This window comes from Hyperolius riggenbachi, chromosome 5 (genome assembly GCF_040937935.1).
Source record: "Hyperolius riggenbachi isolate aHypRig1 chromosome 5, aHypRig1.pri, whole genome shotgun sequence".
Classification (NCBI taxonomy): Eukaryota; Metazoa; Chordata; class Amphibia; order Anura; family Hyperoliidae; genus Hyperolius; species Hyperolius riggenbachi.
Window position 1 is genome coordinate 252,025,172 of NC_090650.1, and position 18,756 is coordinate 252,043,927.

Below are 18,756 nucleotides of genomic sequence, written 5' to 3' on the forward strand. Positions count from 1 at the left end.
TTATTAATAACTATTGTAAAAATTAAGCACTTTTTTAATTGTTATTTTCACTGCAGTTCCTCTTAAACCACTCTGTGACTGCCTAACGCTGATCGACGGCCACAGAGTGGCTCCCCCGGACCGCCTAACGCAGATCGGCGCAAAGTCCGGGGGGCTCCACTCAGTAAACAGCCTGCCAGCCGTGATTGGAGCTGGCAGGCTATTAAAAAAAAAGTCTGCAAATATTTGTACAGCGCTGCGATCTAGTGCAGCGCTGTACGGGGGACAGCGCTGCACTTGTCACTGAGCTGTCCCCAGGAGAGGCTCACAAAGGGATCCCTCTCATAAACTGATGCCTATGAGAGGTAATCGCTGTTATTGGATCTCAGGTGGGAGGGAAAAATGTAAAAAAAAGACAATTTTATTTAAAAAATAATAATAAAATGAATTAAAAAATAAATAAATAAACTTGGCAGCAGCAATCGCACGCCACCAACAGAAAGCTCTGTTGGTAGCAAGAAAAGGAGGCAAGATTCATTTGTGTGCTAAGTTTTATGGCCGTGCAGCACACTAGCTGCAGGGTGCAGAATTGTAAAAACTGGCTTGGCCACTAGGGGGGTGTAAGCCTGTGGTCCTCAAGCAGTTAAAGCAGACCTCCAGGCTGATATACAAAAACATGCAGCCTTGCTGTCCAAGGAGAGAGTGGAGGTGGGGCTAGGCGCCGAAAGTGGAGTGATGCGGGGTCTTTTTGAGGTAAATATAACTTTTGCTGCAATTACAGCTGCCAGTCTTTTAGGGTATGTCTCTACCAGCTTTGCACATCTAGAGAATGAAATCCTTGCCCATTCTTCTTTGCAAAACAGCTCCAGCTCAGTCAGATTAGATGGACAGCGTTTGTGAACAGCAGTTTTCAGATCTTGCCACAGTTTCTCGATTGGATTTAGATCTGGACTTTGGCTGGGCCATTCTAACACATGGATATGTTTTGTTTTAAACCATTCCATTGTTGCCCTGGCTTTATGTTTAGGGCCATTGTCCTGCTGGAAGGTGAACCTCCACCTCAGTTTTAAATCTTCTACAGACTCCAAGAGGTTTTCATCCAAGATTGCCCTGTATTTGGCTCCATCCATCTTCCCATCAACTCTGACCAGCTTCCCTGTCCCTGCTGAAGAGAAGCACCCCCAGAGAACAATGCTGCCACCACCATATTTGACAGTGGGGATGGTGTGTTCAGAGTGATGTGAAGTGTTAGTTTTCCGCCACACATAGCGTTTTGCATTTTGGCCAAAAAGTTCCATTTTGGTCTCATCTGACCAGAGAGCCTTCTTCCACATGTTTGCTGTGCCCCCCACATGGCTTGTGGCAAACTGCATACGGGACTTCTTATGCTTTTCTGTTAACAATGGCTTTCTTCTTGCCACTCTTCCATAAAGGCCAACTTTGTGCAGTGCACGACTAATAGTTGTCCTATGGACAGATTCCCCCACCTGAGCTGTAGATCTTTGCAGCTTGTCCAGAGTCACCATGGGCCTCTTGACTGCATTTCTGATCAGCGCTTTCCTTGTTCGGCCTGTCAGTTTAGGTGGACGGCATTGTCTTGGTAGGTTTACAGTAGTGCCATACGCTTTGCATTTCTGAATGATCGCTTGAACAGTGCTTCGTGGGATGTTCAAGGCTTTCTAAATCTTTTTTTAGCCTAAGCCTGCTTTAAAGGGGAACTGAAGAGAGAGGTATATGGAGGCTGTCATGTTTATTTCCTTTTAGACAATACCAGTTGCCTGGCAGCCCTGCTGATCCTCTGCCTCTAATACTATTAGCCATAGCCCCTGAACAAGCATGCAGCAGATCAGGTGTTTCAGTGGTTCAGACTTATAAGTCTGATCTGACAAGACTAGCTGCATGCTTGTTTCTGGTTTTAATCAGATACTACTGCAGAGAAATAGACCAGCAGGGCTGCCAGGCAACTGGTATTGATTAAAAGGAAATAAACATGACAGCCTCCATATACCTCTCTCTTCAGTTCCCCTTTAAATTTCTCAATAACTTTATCCCTGACCTGTCTGGTGTGTTCTTTGGACTTCATGGTCTTGTTGCTCCCAAGATTTTCTTAGACAACCTCTGAGGCCGTCACAGAGCAGCTGTATTTGTGCTGACATTAGATTACACACAGGTGCACTCTATTTAGTCATTATCACTCATCAGGCATTGTCTATGGGCAACTGACTGCACTCAGACCAAAGGGGGCTGAATAATTACGCACACTCCACTTTGCAGTTATTTATTTGTAAAAAATGTTTGGAGTCATGTATGATTTTCATTCCACTTCTAACGTGTACAGCACTTTGTATTGGTCTTTCACGTGGAATTCCAATAAAATTGATTCATGTTTGTCGCAGTAATATGACAAAATGTGGAAAACTTCAAGGGGGCCGAATACTTTTGCAAGCCACTGTATATAAAGCTGCAGATAGTAATATAGAGGAAATATTCTTCTCAGGGACATTTGTTGCCACGGGCTGGAGGAAGCCCCAGGTAAGTGGATTAGTATTTTTATTTTTTAAACTAACTCCGTGAACCCTCCCTTTAAAGGACAACTGACCTGAGAGGAATATGGAGGCTGCCATAGTTATTTCCTTTTAAACAATATCCGTTGCCTGGCATCCTGCTGATCTTTCATGCATCAGTAGTCTCTGGATTACACATTTGAAACAAGCATGTGGCAAATGCAGTCAAATTTAAGTCAAACATCTGATCTGCATGCTTCTTTAGGGTCTATGGCAAAAAAAAAGTATTAGAAGCAGATGATCAGTAGGACAGTCAGGCACTGTGTATTGTAAATATGGCAGCCTCTACATCCCTCTAAAGTCAGTTGACCTTTAATGTGAGCACTATAATATGCGCACAGTAATGAGGGCACTTACAGTGAGGATGGCACAAGGAATCAGCATGCTGCGTAATATTCTAAACACTGCGTAATATGTTGGCGCTTTATAAATACAATAATTAAATGTAATAGGAGCACTGTAATGAAGGGCATATGGAACAGAGGTTGAACTTGAGGGTTTTTAGAATGAAACTAGTGTCTAACCAGACTTTTTAACCAAACTCACCTTTAAGATCAATATCCCTTACAAAATAACAATTAAAAAATAACTCCCTCACTTACTTCTTGTTCCCCACTTTTACCATTATAATTATATTATTATCATTGTTACACTGATACAATAAAACTGGTAAAAGCTTCATAAAGCAGAACAAGTATGCACTTATTTTGAAATAAATTGTCCTACTAACTACGTTTTGTGATAAGAAGGATAATTAGTGGATTTTGTGTTTTTTTTATCAATGTAAAGGTGGCCATATACTAGTTGACTTTTTGCATCGATTCTAGGTCGATTCAATCATTAGATCGAATCATCTAGAAACCGATGCCACAAATGGTTTCCGTTCAACTGATTTTCAGCCAAAAATCAGCCAATCAGTCAATCAGCCAGGACAGAAAATTTCAGATCAGGAGTGTGACACTAATGGCGTTCAATTTTTCCATGAGCGACACAGCAGGCACTTCTCTCACCTGTACATGGTGAGGATCCAGAGTCTTCTTTCCCAGCTGGCCGCTTCCTAACTCCACTCCCGAGTCCCCGAGTGTTTGTGTGTGACGTAACTAAGAAGCCAAATACTAAAGGACCTCTAGTGGTCATGTAAGACAGTGTTCCCCCAACCCTGTCCTGAAGGCCCACCAACAGTGCATGTTTTGTATGAATCCAGATACGTAGTTAATCAGCCCTGCTGCAGCATTAATTACCTCACCTGAGCATGTGTGTGGTTTTCTGCAAAAAATGTACTGTTGGTGGGCTTTGAGGACAGGGTTGGGGAACTCTGATGTAAGGGACATGCCACGCTGCCCCTTGTGTTTGCTATGTATAGTTACATTACACAAGCACCACGGGAGTGAAGAGAGGAAGGAAAGGCTGGTGAGGAAGACACCGGCACCATGCTGGGGACAGGTGAGAACTGCCCCTACACCACACAGCCCCTACACTGCACAACCCCTACACCACACTTGGAAAACTCAGCAAATGCACATATTTTCAGTCGATTTTCTGCTGAAATTATTTGAAAAAAGATGTATGAAGGCATTCAACCAGATATATTCCTGTCTGATCAGATAATGATTGAAAAGGGATCTATCTAATGCCCACATTGACCATTGTATGGCCACCTTCATACTGTTTCTTTAAGATTGAAATGGTTGGCTGTTTTTCATTTTTTTCCCCTTTAATTTGCATATATGTTAAAGTAATTCTTGGAAAAGAATAACAGAAAAGTGTTTATTTTCCTTTTACTTAGATGTTGCAAATATTGGGTAACCACTGTTCAATGCACTTGGGGCATATTATAAATTACTATTTCAAAATCTATTCATTAAAATTGAACTAGTTTTCATGGCCTGCATTGTCTTTTAGATCATGGAAAACTTCCGTTTGGCAAATTCATCCTTGGCCGTTGGCATGCTGAAAATGTCTGGCGAAAAAAACGGAAAGGATAATTTTATCATATCGCCACTATCCATGTCATGCACTTTGGCTCTAGCTTATAAAGGATCCAAGGGTAATACAGCTGCTGAAATACAAAAGGTATGTAATGATTTTATAACTGTTCCGAACAGTTCCTTACAAGACATTACCATTATAAATCGACCAGCAAAAAATGTTCTTGAGATTGACAAGACATTCTTATTAGGTATCGTTGACCCTGGATAGAAAAAGCAATGACATCTAAGTACAGATATTATGAAATTAAAAGAAAAAGAGCTGTCTAGTTCATCATAACAAATATGGAGCGGGTAGAACCATGTATATCCCATTTGAGCAACAGATCAATTACTGAATTTTTCGGACTATAAGACGCACTTTTTCTCCCCCTAAAATGGGGGGAAAAGTCAATGCATTTTATAGTGTGAATGTATGTCTCTTATCTATCCAGCGATGCTCCACCGGTGTCCCCATCCATCTTCAGCCACTGTATGCAGACTTTCCCGATGCCTCCATTCTTCCAGGTTTACTGGCTGCACTCGTCATGTGCATGATCACCCGCCCATGCAGAGCCTCCCATTGAAGAGCCAGCCACAGCTACTGGCAGAGTCATGCACACTTTTTTTTTTTTCACCCCCCGCACAGCTTCTGCTGCTGGTCCTGGGGAGAAGTCATCATTGCTGCAGTCCTCCGGCACAGGCCCTTCCCTGGTTGGGACATCAACGGCGGGAGGAGAGGAACGTGCTCTTACCAAACACCATCCATGGCTTTTATGCAGCCCATGATCAACTTCTAACTCTGTCACCCCCTGCGTCGCTTTCACTGCTGGTCCTGGGAAGAAGTTATCATTGGGGCAATCCTCCGACACAGGCCCTCTCCTGGCTGGGACATCGGTGGCAGGAGGAGGGGGACACGCTCCTGCTGCACACTTATCAAGCTTCTATGCAGTCCATGACCGCCTTCCAGCTCTGTCACACGTTGCTTCCAATGCTGGTCCTAGGGATCCACAGCTTGGTGGCCGTGCAGAAGATACCATTGGTGCAGGACCTCCCCTGGTGTTTCTGAAGCAAAATAAAGTGGAGATACAGTGGCTGACACATCGATGTCGGGAGGAAGGGGACACTCTCTGCACAATACACAGACACAAGTGGAAGGTGAAAGGCAACTTGCATGGCATGCACTATAGTGAAATATATGTTATTCTGATTACCTTGCTGACATCTAGATACAAGGGAAGACATCACGTTTCAAGAACTTGCAATGAAGAGACAGTAAACAGTTTTTGTGTTTGCAACAAACATGTGATGGGTGTACAGAGATTTACAAAAATATGAACACAGTTGGTATTGTTAAAGTGAAACTTTACTGATCTTCATTGCATTTCTCATTTAGTAAATCACCCTAAACAAAGTGGAGATGGGCTCTTTCAAAAACTTTGACACACACAAGCACAGCCATGTACACACACCTTCCCTAGCTTCTCCTACTCAGTAGGTCCTCTCCAACCTACACTGTGCCTCAAAAGCTCATTTTTGCTTGTGATAATTAAAAACAATGTTATCATATTGTTATTATACTGTACAAGCAAATGTCTCTAGGTTTCCTGCAAAGACTCCCAAACATTGAGACAAGGGTCTGTTGTACGAGGGGGAAGGATCTTACACCCTCTTTTGCAAGGTACAACTTTAATGTTAAAGGACCACTATCGCAAAAATTGTAAAATTTATAATGCATGTAAACACGTTCAAATACAAAGTAAATTTCCGCCAGTGTAAAATGAGCCATACATAACTTTTCTCTTATGTTGCTGTCACTTATAGTAGGTAGTCTGACAGAACCAACAGGTTTTGGAATAGCTTATCTTCTCATGGGGGGTTCTCAGGGTTTTCTTTATTTTCAAAAGCACTTAGTGAATGGCAGTTGCTGCGTCCAACTGACAAAAAAGTGTGAAGCAAGCAGTGAGTCTGGACAGCAGCTTTGCATAAATCCTTTTCAGGGAGTGTCTTTATAAAGAACAAAAGCCATGCTGCGAATCCCCCATGAAGAGATGGACTTGCCCAAAGCCTGTCGGTTCTGTCAGATTTTTACTACTACTGTAAGTGACAGCAACATAGGAGAAAAGTAATGTATGGGTCTTTTCACTCTGGAAGAAAAGTACTTCCTATTTGTGTGTGTTTACATGCAGGGTCGGACTGGGCCACAGTAGTACAGTTTTTTCCCTCGGTGATCCCCCCCTCCAGGTCTCTGGTGGGCCCCCCCTCCTTGTCTGACAGAGCTCCAATTGCTGCCTGTAGCACAAAAATTATCTTCTCAGTGTTGTAATCACTCATGCTGAGAGCAGTGGCATAGCTAAGGAGCTGTAGGCCTCGATGCAAATTTTACAATGGGGCCCCCCAAGCACTCTATACATAACAATTGATACGACGCACCAAAACCTGCCAATGACAACTACAGTGTCAGAGGTGCAAGAAGGGGATGAGAAATAGCTTGTTAATGATTACCACTGTTCAAAGTATCTACAGAAGTGATTATTATGAGCAAAGGACCAATAGAGAGGTAATAATGTAGTTGAGGGAGGGCCCTTCGGGGCCCCTTTGGCCCAAGGGCCCCGATGCGGTCGCAACCTCTGCAACCTCTGCAGTCGCAACCTCTGCAAGGTAGGACATTACTTTATATTGAAGGAGGGGACTCTATGCAAAGTTTTGCTGGGCAGCAGTGTCTCCGAATTACAATGCTGCTAAGATCATGTACATTTGGCCCTGTCCATAATACATAATGACCACGCCCACCTTCCGGTGCATGGTCACGCCCTTTTTTCACCGCAATCATGGGAGGTGTTGGCCCCAGGTTGAAATTTCTTTGGTGGGACCCCAGTGTCCCTGTCCGACCCTGCTTACATGTATTTTACATTTTACATTTTTGGGCTAGTAGTGGCTAGTAGTGGCCAGGGAGCAGAACCGCAGTCTTGCAAGTTCCCTCCTTGCCAGTACTAACCTGCATGGTAGATAAGGGGTAAACTGGCCTAAAATTCTTTTGGGTGATCTGACCCTAAATTCTACAGTAATGGTATTATTTATTCTAGTCCAAGTTAATCTAGACAATACTGGTAAAGTAAAGATCTGGCCTGGCCATATATAATTACCAGTACATGTTAATAGCGTTTTTTTCTGACCAAGTTGCTTGTGTGGCCACTTTATTAAAGGTCAGCGGTCTAATGTAATGTATAGGCAATAAAGACATATACCTGAGGTATTTATTTCCCTGATATGGTATAAAATATGATTAAACTGAAAAAAAGAAACACTAAGTACTGTTGCTCCCAGCGCTACAAATCATCTTCTGATGCACTAGGTACTTTAAAGTAGAAAAACAAATACAAATAGGTTTCCACATATTGCTTAACTATACATGTTTGTTCCATTTGCTTACTGCACAGGCCTTGCATTTCCAAAATACGCAAATACGCAAAATACGCAAACAGTAAGCAAGCCATTTTCATACATAGTACTGTTGTGTCCCAACAAGGCAAGGAATACTAAATTAGAAGTTCCTGTTCTAGAAATGTAGAAGGACAGCACTCCAGTGCGTATGGATGCTGGTGCTGGGCTTCAGGGCTATCCAACAGAAAGGTATGAAGATGAAGTCCGCACACAGGCTTAGGGAACAGCCAGAGCTGAATGTATTGTCCCATCACATAAACAAGGCCATTGCAGGTTGGACATCATTTTTCACGTGTATGTGATGGGAGAATAAATTCAGCACTGGTTGTTCCCTATGCCTGTGTGCAGATTTCTTCTTCATACCTTCCTGTTCAACAAATGACGGGGCCTTTGCATTTCTAAGCACTGTGTTGCCTTTCTCTTCTCTTCAAATGTTTGGAAAGTAAGGGCTGCTTTCTTTAAATATGAACTGAGAAACTACCTTGACCATTTTAGTAAGATCAATGCCAATGTAACTTAGGCATGACTCTCCATTACAATTTTATAAATCAATGTCTCTTTCTGTACCAGGTACTGCACTTTGAAAAAGTCAATGATTATGATTTTGGATTTCAAACAATGTCTTCAGACATTGCCAAAATGAGTTCTTCATCTCTACTTAAAGTTGTCAAGAGGCTTTTTGTCGACAATAGTCATACGTGTAGTAAGGTAAGCATTTTTGCATAGAAAGTCCATTTTGTGCATGTGAAAAGAAAATACGGTAATTGTGACCAGACAACTATGAATGAGTCAAAATGTATAGTGCATTTTTCTCCTGTTGTTACTCAAAGCACATAAGCAGCTAAAGAGGGCTGGAACATGCGCCCATTGTGCTACCATATTCAATAAATTATTATGCACATCTTAAGAGGAAATATAAAAAAATGCTTTTACTATGTCGAAGGTCTAAACAACATTTACAGTACAGTGAGTACAATAACATAAAAACATAAAAACCACAACACAATAAAATACACACTTAAAGAGGAACTCCAGTGAAAATAATGTAATAAAAAAGTGCTTCATTTTTACAATAATTATGTATAAATGATTTAGTCAGTGTTTGCCCATTGTAAAATCTTTGAAATCCCTGATTTACATTCCGACATTTATTACATGGTGAAATGTTTAACCACTTGAGGACCCACCCTTTACCCCCCCCCCCCCCCCCTTAAGGACCAGCGCTGTTTTAGCTGATCTGTGCTGGGTGGGCTGTGCAGCCCCCAGCACAGATCAAACACCAGGCAGAGCGACCAGATCGCCCCCCTTTTTTCCCCACTAGGGGGATGATGTGCTGGGGGTGTCTGATCGCTCCTGCCTGCCTGGGTGTTGCGGGGGGAGGGCACCTCAAAGCCCCCCTCCGCAGCGAAATTCCCCCCCTCCCTCTCCTCCCTCCCTTCCCCGGAGATCCGAGGCTGCACAGGAACGGATCTGTCCTGTGCAGCCTCTAACAGGCTCCTGCCTGTCATGTGACAGCGATCCCCGGCCGCTGATTGGCCGGGGATCGCTGATCTGGTACAACGCTGCTACTGTTAGCAGCGTTGTAAAAATGTAAACAAAGCGGATTATTTTCGCTTGTGTTTACATTTAGCCTGCGAGCCGCGATCGGCGGCCCGCAGGCTATTCACGGAGCCCCCCGCCGTGAATTGACAGGAAGCAGCCGCTCGCGCGAGCGGCTGCTTCCTGATTAATTAGCCTGCAGCCGGCGACGCAGAACTGCGTCGCTGGTCCTGCAGCTGCCACTTTGCCGACGCGCGGTATGAGTGCGCGGTCGGCAAGTGGTTAAGCTGGCCATACACTGGCCCAATTTGCCGCCGTTTCGACAGAAGATTTCGATCACTGGGATCGAATCTGCTGCCAATCGTTCGCGCTACACGACGAATTTCGATCCATTCCGTCCAATCCCGTCGATCGCGCCATGCGGAAAATAACCGTCGATCGCCTGCGGGTAAAGAGCGCATCGCTAGCGGCGTTCGAGTGCCCGACGACCGACGCAATAGAGCTGCAATACATTACCTGCTCCGCCGGCGCGACTCCCGGGTCTCCGCTCTTCTTCTCCGCTCTGGTCTGGTCGGGTCTCCGGCATGCTTCCCTTCTTCCTGTCCCGGCAGGAAGTTTAAACAGCAGAGGGCGCTCTACTGTTTAACCACCTAAGCCCGAAGGGTTGAAATTTTTTTACATCCGAGCAACTTTCACCCCCCATTCATTTGCCAATAACTTTATCACTACTCATCACAATTAATTGATCTATATCTTGTTTTTTCCGCCACCAATTAGGCTTTCTGTGGGTGGTATATTTTGCTAAGAGCCACTTTACTGTAAATGCATTTTAACAGGAAGAATAAGAAAAAAATGGAAAAAATTCATTATTTCTCAGTTTTCAGCCATTATAGTTTTAAAATAATACATGCCTCCATAATTAAAACTCACGTATTGTATTTGCCCATATGCCCCGGGTATTTCACCATTAAAATTATGTCCCTATCACAATGTATGGCGACAATATTTTATTTGGAAATAAAGGTGCATTTTTTCCGTTTTGCGTCCATCACTGTTTAGAAGCCCATAATTTATTAAATCATATTGATATACTCCTTTGACATGCATATTTAAAAAGTTCAGACCCTTAGGTAACTATTTATGTTTTTTGTTTTTTTTTTATTATTGTAATTTTTTTTTTTTTTTACTTTAAACTTGTATGTGGGTATTTTTTGGTGTGGGAGGTAAACAGGGTTTTTTTTTTATATATTTATATGTTTATTTGTAAAAAAAATTTCTTTTTAGGTGCAATTTGCTATTTGGCCACAAGATGGCCAGAATCAAAAAGTCCTGGGAGCGATCGATCTCGCTCCCAGGCAGAAGAAAGGAGCCCAGAGCTCAGAAAAGCTGCAGCGTCTGAAGAGACGCTGTCGGCTTTTCTCCGGGGGGGTCCGATCAGCGAAAGGGATTTATAATCCCTTTCACTGATCGGTGAGCTAACGGGCAGCAGCGGGGGCGCGCACGGGGGGGCCCGCGGGAGCGCGCGCGACCCGCGGGAGTGCGCGCAGCCCAACTGGACGAGAAATCTCGTCCAGTTGGGCTTAAGTGGTTAAACTTCCCCCAGACAGGAAGAAGGGAAGCATGCCGGAGACCAGACCAGAGCGGAGAAGAAGAGCGGAGACCCGAGAGTCACGCCGGCGGAGCATGTAATGTATGCGAGACGGGGGGAAGCGGCGGCAGCACCACCACAGATTGTGAACGGTTTCAGGCTGAAATCGGTTCACAATCTGTTTGCAGTAAAGGTAGCCATACGATCCCTCTCTGATCAGATTCGATCAGATAGGGATCTGTCTGTTGGTCGAATCTGATGGCAAATCGACCAGTGTATGGCTACCTTTACTGCTGGCAGGTGATGTAGCTGCTGCATGCTTTTTTTGCAGTTGGAAACAGCTGTAAACAGCTATTTCCCACAATGCAGCAATGTTCACAGACAGGAAACTGCCAAAAGTACGTACTTATTTCTTGTGGGAGGGGTTTCACTACAATATCAGCCATACAGTGCCCCCTGATGGTCTGTTTGTGAAAAGGAATAGATTTCTCATGTAAAATGGGGTTTCAGCTACTGATTGGGATAAAGTTCAATTCTTGGTCAGAGTTTCTCTTTAAAACACAAATAGAGGGCTGCACAGCAATATCATGGTGTTAATTATATACAACTACATAAGAAAATATTAGAACAAAAATCTGCACATTATAACAGTCAATCATATATCTATTTACTCACTGTGTACATATGCTGTTTATACATTTGATTTAGTATGAACATTTTTTTTTATTACTTTGGATAGGCCTGCTAGGTAATGGCATTCTAAATTTATGGTGCGGAGTTGAACCTATTTGACCTTAAAAGCAAGATATACAGGTGCATCTTAATAAATTAGAATATCAGAATTTATGTCACAAATTAATCTCAAAAAGTGATATTCATGTATTATTAAAGAAATTAATTACACACACATTGATGTATTTCAAGTGTTTATTTATTTTCGCTCTGTTATGGCATACAGACAATGAATACCCAAAATTCAGTATCTCAGAAAATTATAATAATACATAAGGCACATTCAAAAAAATAATTTTATAGATAAAGTGAAAAATAGCAAGGAGACATAAGCCTTAAGAGATAAAGGAATCAACTTCAGAATGAAATATCTAGATCAGGGTTATTTAATGTCCAGCCTGAGGGCCAAACATGCCCCCCCCCCCCCCCCCCCCAGCCTCTTTCCAGTGGCTTTAATAGAATATGATTATTTCTTCCTGTGATACAATGACAGCAGCCATGTTGTTTGTAAACATTACACAGAGGCAGGCTTATCTGCATCTTGAGCAAAAGAACCTAATTCCCCCTCCTCCTCCCTACTCCCCTCTGCGTCTGAAATCTCTGGCTAGTAATACCTCCCCCTCCTCCTGCCCAGACTGAGCTCCCATGAGCCCTTGCTACTGTCTGAAAGTGCCTTGGCTCTCTGAAAACCTATGGGCATGGCTTGTTTAGTTTATAGGGAATTAGAGTATTAAAACAAAAACAAAAAAGTATTTGTCTTGAGGAGTGCCCTATAAACAATAGGAAAGGAACACAATTATGCAATCAGTAAAAGTTCATCTCGGATCCACTTTAATTGCATGCGGCCCATAGGCCAATTTTTAGAGCTGACCTGTGTCACTACTCGTCCACCCCCTCTGCTCTCCTGTAGCCACATAGGAATTACTATATGATTAAAAAGAAATGGCCGCCAGACAGGGGCGTTCCTACCATTGGGCGCTGGGGCATGGCGCACTGGGTGACTGAAATGGAGGGGGTGTCACAAAGGCCTCCCATAGAGGCCATGAGCAGGAGGGGAAGCAGCGCAAGAAGGAGAGGCAACGGGGACAGCAGCGGGAAAGTCAGCCATTGCGCTGTCTTGTCAGCCTTTGTCGAGGAGGTTTCGGGGGGAGCCAGTGCTGGATTCCCCCAAGCTACAGAGGATGGGAAAGCCTTATTGCAACCCTGAGGCTATCCCCTCCCGAAGTAAGTATCCCTCAGAGGGTTTTTTTTTTTGTTACAGGGTTTCTATAAGTTAAACAGATTTATGTGGTGCAAATAAAATTTTTCTTTTTAAGCATACCCAAGAGGGGTATTCTTGAAATTGGTTATGCGCTGTAATGTAGCATTGTTTAAACACTGTACTCTGTTCAGCAGAATGGAAAGATAGTGTACTCCAGTCACACCAAAGGGCAACAAGGTTCTCCTTGTTCTTGGCACATTACACATCTGGGCAATAGATGCTTACTAAACAATAGTCTAAAGATGGCCAACACCTATAGATGGACATCAGATTGAGCCCCACAGCATGGGCTAAAGAATCCAGACATGGGAGGACACCTGCTGGCAAGACAGGTGAGAGTTATAGTTCTGCTGGCAACGCTCTGCATCGGTTGTTGCCAAATCAACACTAGCAAAGCGCTCCTGACCTTCCAATGATTACGAAAAAATGTCCATCCTGCGCATCAATCGATTTCGGATGGAAATTGGTCAAGCATTGTTTGCAGCATACATTTCTAGCAGATTCGATCACATTGATTGAAGATGCCAGATATCGATGGGTAAAAATGTCTAGTGTATGGCCACCTTTAGATTGGTGTGTTTATTAGCACTTTGCTAATATGCATTTTTAATCAAATACTGAAATAAAAACTGAACTATTTGCGTTAGATATAACTTATTAATGTAAACATTTGCAGGAATTTATCAATGCAACCAAAAAAACATATTCATCAGAACTGGAAATGATTGATATTAAATGTCGAGCAGAAGAGGCTAGAAACCAGATAAACACATCAATAAAAGAACTTACAGAGGGTAAGCAATTTTAACACTTCCTCTAAACGTTTCACTGCATATAACGTTTGTTACACAGTAGCTTGAGTAGCATTGCTGTATGTTGTTCCTGTATTATTTTATGATGAAAGTTGTAAAAACAGACACTTGTAAAATGAATACCAGGGGTCTGGTCCTGGGAAAAGAAGTGAGTGGACTCACCTCGAAAAACGCGGCCAAAATAGCGTGGTCAAGCATAATGTGGGCGTGGTCACGGGTGGGGCCAAATATACATGACCTTAGCAGTGATGTAAAAGGTCTGCCGGGGAAGTTTGAGCTCTGCCGTAGTGTATCCTCCCAAAATAGATGCAATCTGACAGCATTTCACCAAAAAGACACATAATCTGGTAGAAGTTCCTCCAAAATACAGATAATATGGCAGTGGTTCCCCCAAAATAGACAATGTGGCAGCAGCAGTTCCCCCAACATACACATAATTTGGAAGCAGTTCCCCAAAATACGTGAAACCTGGCAGCGGATCACCCAAAATACACGTAACACCCAAAATACATATAATCTGGCAGCAGTGGTCCCCCAAATACACACAATCTGGCAGCAGTTCCCCAAAATACACGTAATCTGGCAGCAGCCATTCCCCTAACATACACATAATCTGGCAGCTGTTCCCCAAAATACATAACAGCGGTTCCACAAAAATGCAGATAATCTGACAGCAGTTCCCCTAAAATAGGTACTCCCAGCATAGGTAGCCAGGTCTATAGGTGTCCCCAGTATAAGTAGCCATGAGTATAGTAGTCCCAGTATATGTAGCCAGAGGTATACGTGCCTAGTATATGTAGCCATAGGTATATGTCCCCAGTATATGTAGCCAGGGGTATACGTGCCTAGTATATGTAGCCAGGGGTATATGTGCCAGTATATGTAGTCAGGGGTATATGTCCCACTATATGTAGCCAGGGGTATATGTGCCCAGTATATGTAGCCAGGGGTATGTGTCCCCAGTATATGTAGTCAGGGATATATGTGCCCAGTATATATAGCCAGGGGTATATGTGCCCAGTATATGTAGTCAGGGGGTATATGTGCCCAGTATATGTAGGCAGGGCAGGTGTATATGTGCCCAGTATATGTAGGTAGGGGTATATGTGCCCCAGTATATGTAGCCAGGGATGTATGTGTCCCCAGTATATGTAGCCAGGGGTATATGTGCCCCAGTATATGTAGCCAGGGGTATATGTGCCCCAGTATATGTAGCCAAGGATGTATGTGTCCCCAGTATATGTAGCCAGGGGTATATGTGCCCCAGTATATGTAGCCAGGGGTATATGTGCCCCAGTTTATGTAGCCAGGGATGTATGTGTCCCCAGTATATGTAGCCAGGGGTATATGTGCCCCAGTATATGTAGCCATGGGTATATGTGCTCCAGTATATGTAGCCAGGGATGTATGTGTCCCCAGTATATGTAGCCAGGGGTATATGTGCCCAGTATATGTAGCCAGGGATGTATGTGTCCCAGTATATGTAGCCAGGGGTATATGTGCCCCAGTATATGTAGCCAGGGGGTATATGTCCCCAGTATATGTAGCCAGGGGTATATGTGCCCCAGTATATGTAGCCAGGGGTATATGTCCCCAGTATATGTAGCCAGGGGTATATGTCCCCAGTATATGTAGCCAGGGGGTATATGTGCCCAGTATATGTAGTCAGGGGGTATATGTCCCCAGTATATGTAGCCAGGGGTATACGTCCCCATTATATGTAGCCAGGGGTATATGTGCCCAGTATATGTAATCATGTCCCCCCAGCATGAGGGGAGCAGCAGAGTGGAAGGAGAGCTGTGAGCAGCGGTGGGGGAGGGCGGACATCTCCCCCCCCCTTTCACCTTGGGGCTCTCCTTCCCTCACTCTCCCCTCCAGAAGTAATGTGCGGGCAGCCGGCAGCGGGCGGGACTTACCTCTTTAGTTGTACCATTTTGACACATACAAAGATAAATAAACACTCCTTCAAGCCTATGAGCATTTCAGTGCATGCTTTGCACCCTTCTCTTTTGTCAACTAGGGTTATACATGTGGCAGCAATTAGCAATTCCTCCTTTAGCGGACACCACCTACTCCAACAGTCTGACGGATTCTGTCCCGGCAATATGAAAGGAAGGGAGGGTTTCCACCAATAAATGTAAAATATTTTATATTTGTTATCATGCAGCTGAAAAAAAGGCTGCTATTTATTATTACAATTTAGAAAATCGATTTTATTTCTGAAATCTTGTATTTTTTATTTGAGTCCACTTTAAAAACTCACTGCAACTCACTCAGTGTGAATTTAAGTACCCCCAGGGTCTGATTTATTTTTATTTTTTTTACAGATTCTCTTTAATGTATAGACTCTTGACATTTTTTTTCAGCGTTTTCAATCATTTTGGGGGGAAATTAAACAAACTTGTGTAGTACATTGGTCAAATTTTTCAAATGTTACAATCAACCAGTAATTTTTGAATTGAATCTTTTCAGTTAAAGTTAAAAAAATTGTATAGTGTGTGGTGGCTTTTGCCTGTTTAGTGTGTACGGCCAAAAACCCATTCAATACTGTCCTTATACACTCACTGACCCTGTGAATCCAAAACTATTATCCCTGTAACTCTCTGTCTCTAAAGCCAAAGTGAAAGCAGCAAATAGAATGAGAGAACCCTTGCACTTCCCCCCTTATAAAGGGGTGAGGATGACCTAACTCCTACTGGTTTTTATGGGCAGGCTCTTTATGGTCTGGTTCCCTTGCAAAGATACCAGAGGACACCCAGCTGGATGTAGAAAAGAAACTCCTTGTTGGCCTATTTAGGCCCCAGGTTTGCATAGACTTTAGAGCAAGTGAATCAACCTGATTTGCCATGAAACTTGCTTCACAGATTTCACTCATGCCAAGAATCATGTTTCTCATTTCAGAGTTACCAAAATAGTGAAAGCTGACTGGTTACAGTAGTGTATTACGCCTGTTGCCATTTCCCTTATTAAATAAAATGTGGGATCAAAATGGAGTGCCTGGAGAAAATGAATGAAACAAAGGGAGGACACACAACCTCTATGCAGCTAGTGTTTAGTCTGGAAACCAAAACATGGGACCCCAATACTGTGAGCCTAGAGTTCTAGCCACTAAAACACAAAAAATCATCTTCCAATGTTTCTATTTGCAGGTCATATAGAGAATGTTCTGGAGGATGGTTCCTTGAGCGAGAGTACCAATATGGTTTTGCTTGGAGCTGCATGTCTCAAGGGATCCTGGCAGTACAAATTTACTGACACAAAAGAAACCGATTTTCAAATTAGCAAGGTATGAGCCCACTAATTTGCTTAGCAGTCATCCCAAAATGTTGCCAAGATGTGAAATAGTGACAGTTTGGCAATGAATGGCATGAGGGAAGGGGGCACAGTCATGTGACAGACTCTGTCAGCACTGGTTGCAGTCTAATGCTCCCCACATAGACTAATATACCTGCCTTTATCTAAGTCTAGTTTTGGGGGAACTAGTTAACTTTTCAGTATATTTTTGGGGTTTTTGGAAGGATATCAGATCACTCAAAGGAAGCCCACAGAAACAGACAGAGGACATAATAAAAATGTGTCGATGTTTTAAAGGTTTGCTTTTATCAAAATGAAAATGGTTGGGGAAAAAAAACAGGAATTCTGAAAGAGTCTGGGTTTTCTCTTCCATGCAGGGCCAGATTTACCATAAGGCAATGTAGACACATGCGTACAGGCGCCTGATGATGGAAAGGCAGCTCACTCCCTCCCCTAGTACCTCCCTCCCTCCTTCCCTATGCAGAGTCCTGAGCAGAGTGTAAATGAGAGGTTATTCTCCCACCTCTCAGCATTCCACTGACAGGAACGCCCTGCAGTAGGAGGCACCTCTGACTACATAATACCTGGGGGGGGGGGGCAGTTACCTAATACGGAGGTTCCTCTAGCTACCTAATGCTAAGGGATACCTGTAGCTACCTATGATGGGCGGGGGAAGTAAAGGATAAGTGACAGATGGGTTGGCCAGCACGTTTGTGATGCGGTTCAGCAGGTGTTTGTAGGTTCATGGAGGGTAAGGTCTAGGGCGCCAGGGCATCTGCGCCTATAGGCTCCTGTTATATAAATCCAGGCCTGCTTCCATGCCACAGGTCTTGGTATAGTTTTGAAAACAGTCACCTTGACTGATTTAGATGTGAAAAGTGTTGCTACTGTTGTTGTTATTGTTGAACTGTTGTCGCTATTGTTGCAAATCATCCAGATTCTGTATTTGGGAGAACTGTTTAGTTAACACAAGTGTGAGAGTATAGAATGTTGAGAATGCATAATGTGTGAATTCTCTTGTTTAGACTGAAACTAAGCCGGTGCAAATGATGCAACAAGAGGCACGGCTTGCCTATCGATCCTTGAATGAACTGAACTTGAATATCCTAGACATCCCATTTGAAGGCAAACAAATGAATATGCTCATTTTACTGCCCAAAACTATTGAAGATGACACAACTGGACTAGAAAAGGTAAGAATATTCTCATTATTACTTTATCATCTGAAACATTTTGTAAGTATTCTCTGAATACCTAATAAGGCAAAGTATACAGTGTTTGAATTGGAAAATGTTAATACAAATAAGTCTACATTTTATTTTAGATCCCCAAAAGGAGAAAGCAAAATTAAAACTACATGATCTCTGCAGAATTCAGAAATATCTGTGAGGCCTCATTTACACCTAAAATCGAAAACGTAAACACAAGCGTTTTGTGTGTTTGTGCGCTTTTTTCCCCCTCCCAGCACTCCACTGCGCGCTGTGTTTCTGGTAAAGGCGCTTTTCTAAGTGCTTTTCCAGAGCGGTTTTGTAATTCACTCCCAGACGTAAGTCAGGAAGTGAACTCTTTGACCCGG

At 43.2% G+C, this 18,756-nt stretch overlaps 1 protein-coding gene across 1 annotated transcript in view; it reads left to right on the forward strand.

Moving 5' to 3' along the window:
* SERPINB5 (serpin family B member 5) overlaps positions 1-18,756 on the forward strand; it is a 44,426-nt gene that overhangs the window by 17,250 nt on the left and 8,420 nt on the right. Inside the window, exons 2-6 of the mRNA XM_068236788.1 lie at positions 4,446-4,616; positions 8,525-8,662; positions 13,751-13,868; positions 17,036-17,172; positions 18,206-18,373. Of these exons, the coding sequence (XP_068092889.1) occupies positions 4,449-4,616; positions 8,525-8,662; positions 13,751-13,868; positions 17,036-17,172; positions 18,206-18,373 (729 nt within the window). The 5' untranslated portion in view covers positions 4,446-4,448. The remainder of the gene's footprint in view (positions 1-4,445; positions 4,617-8,524; positions 8,663-13,750; positions 13,869-17,035; positions 17,173-18,205; positions 18,374-18,756) is intronic.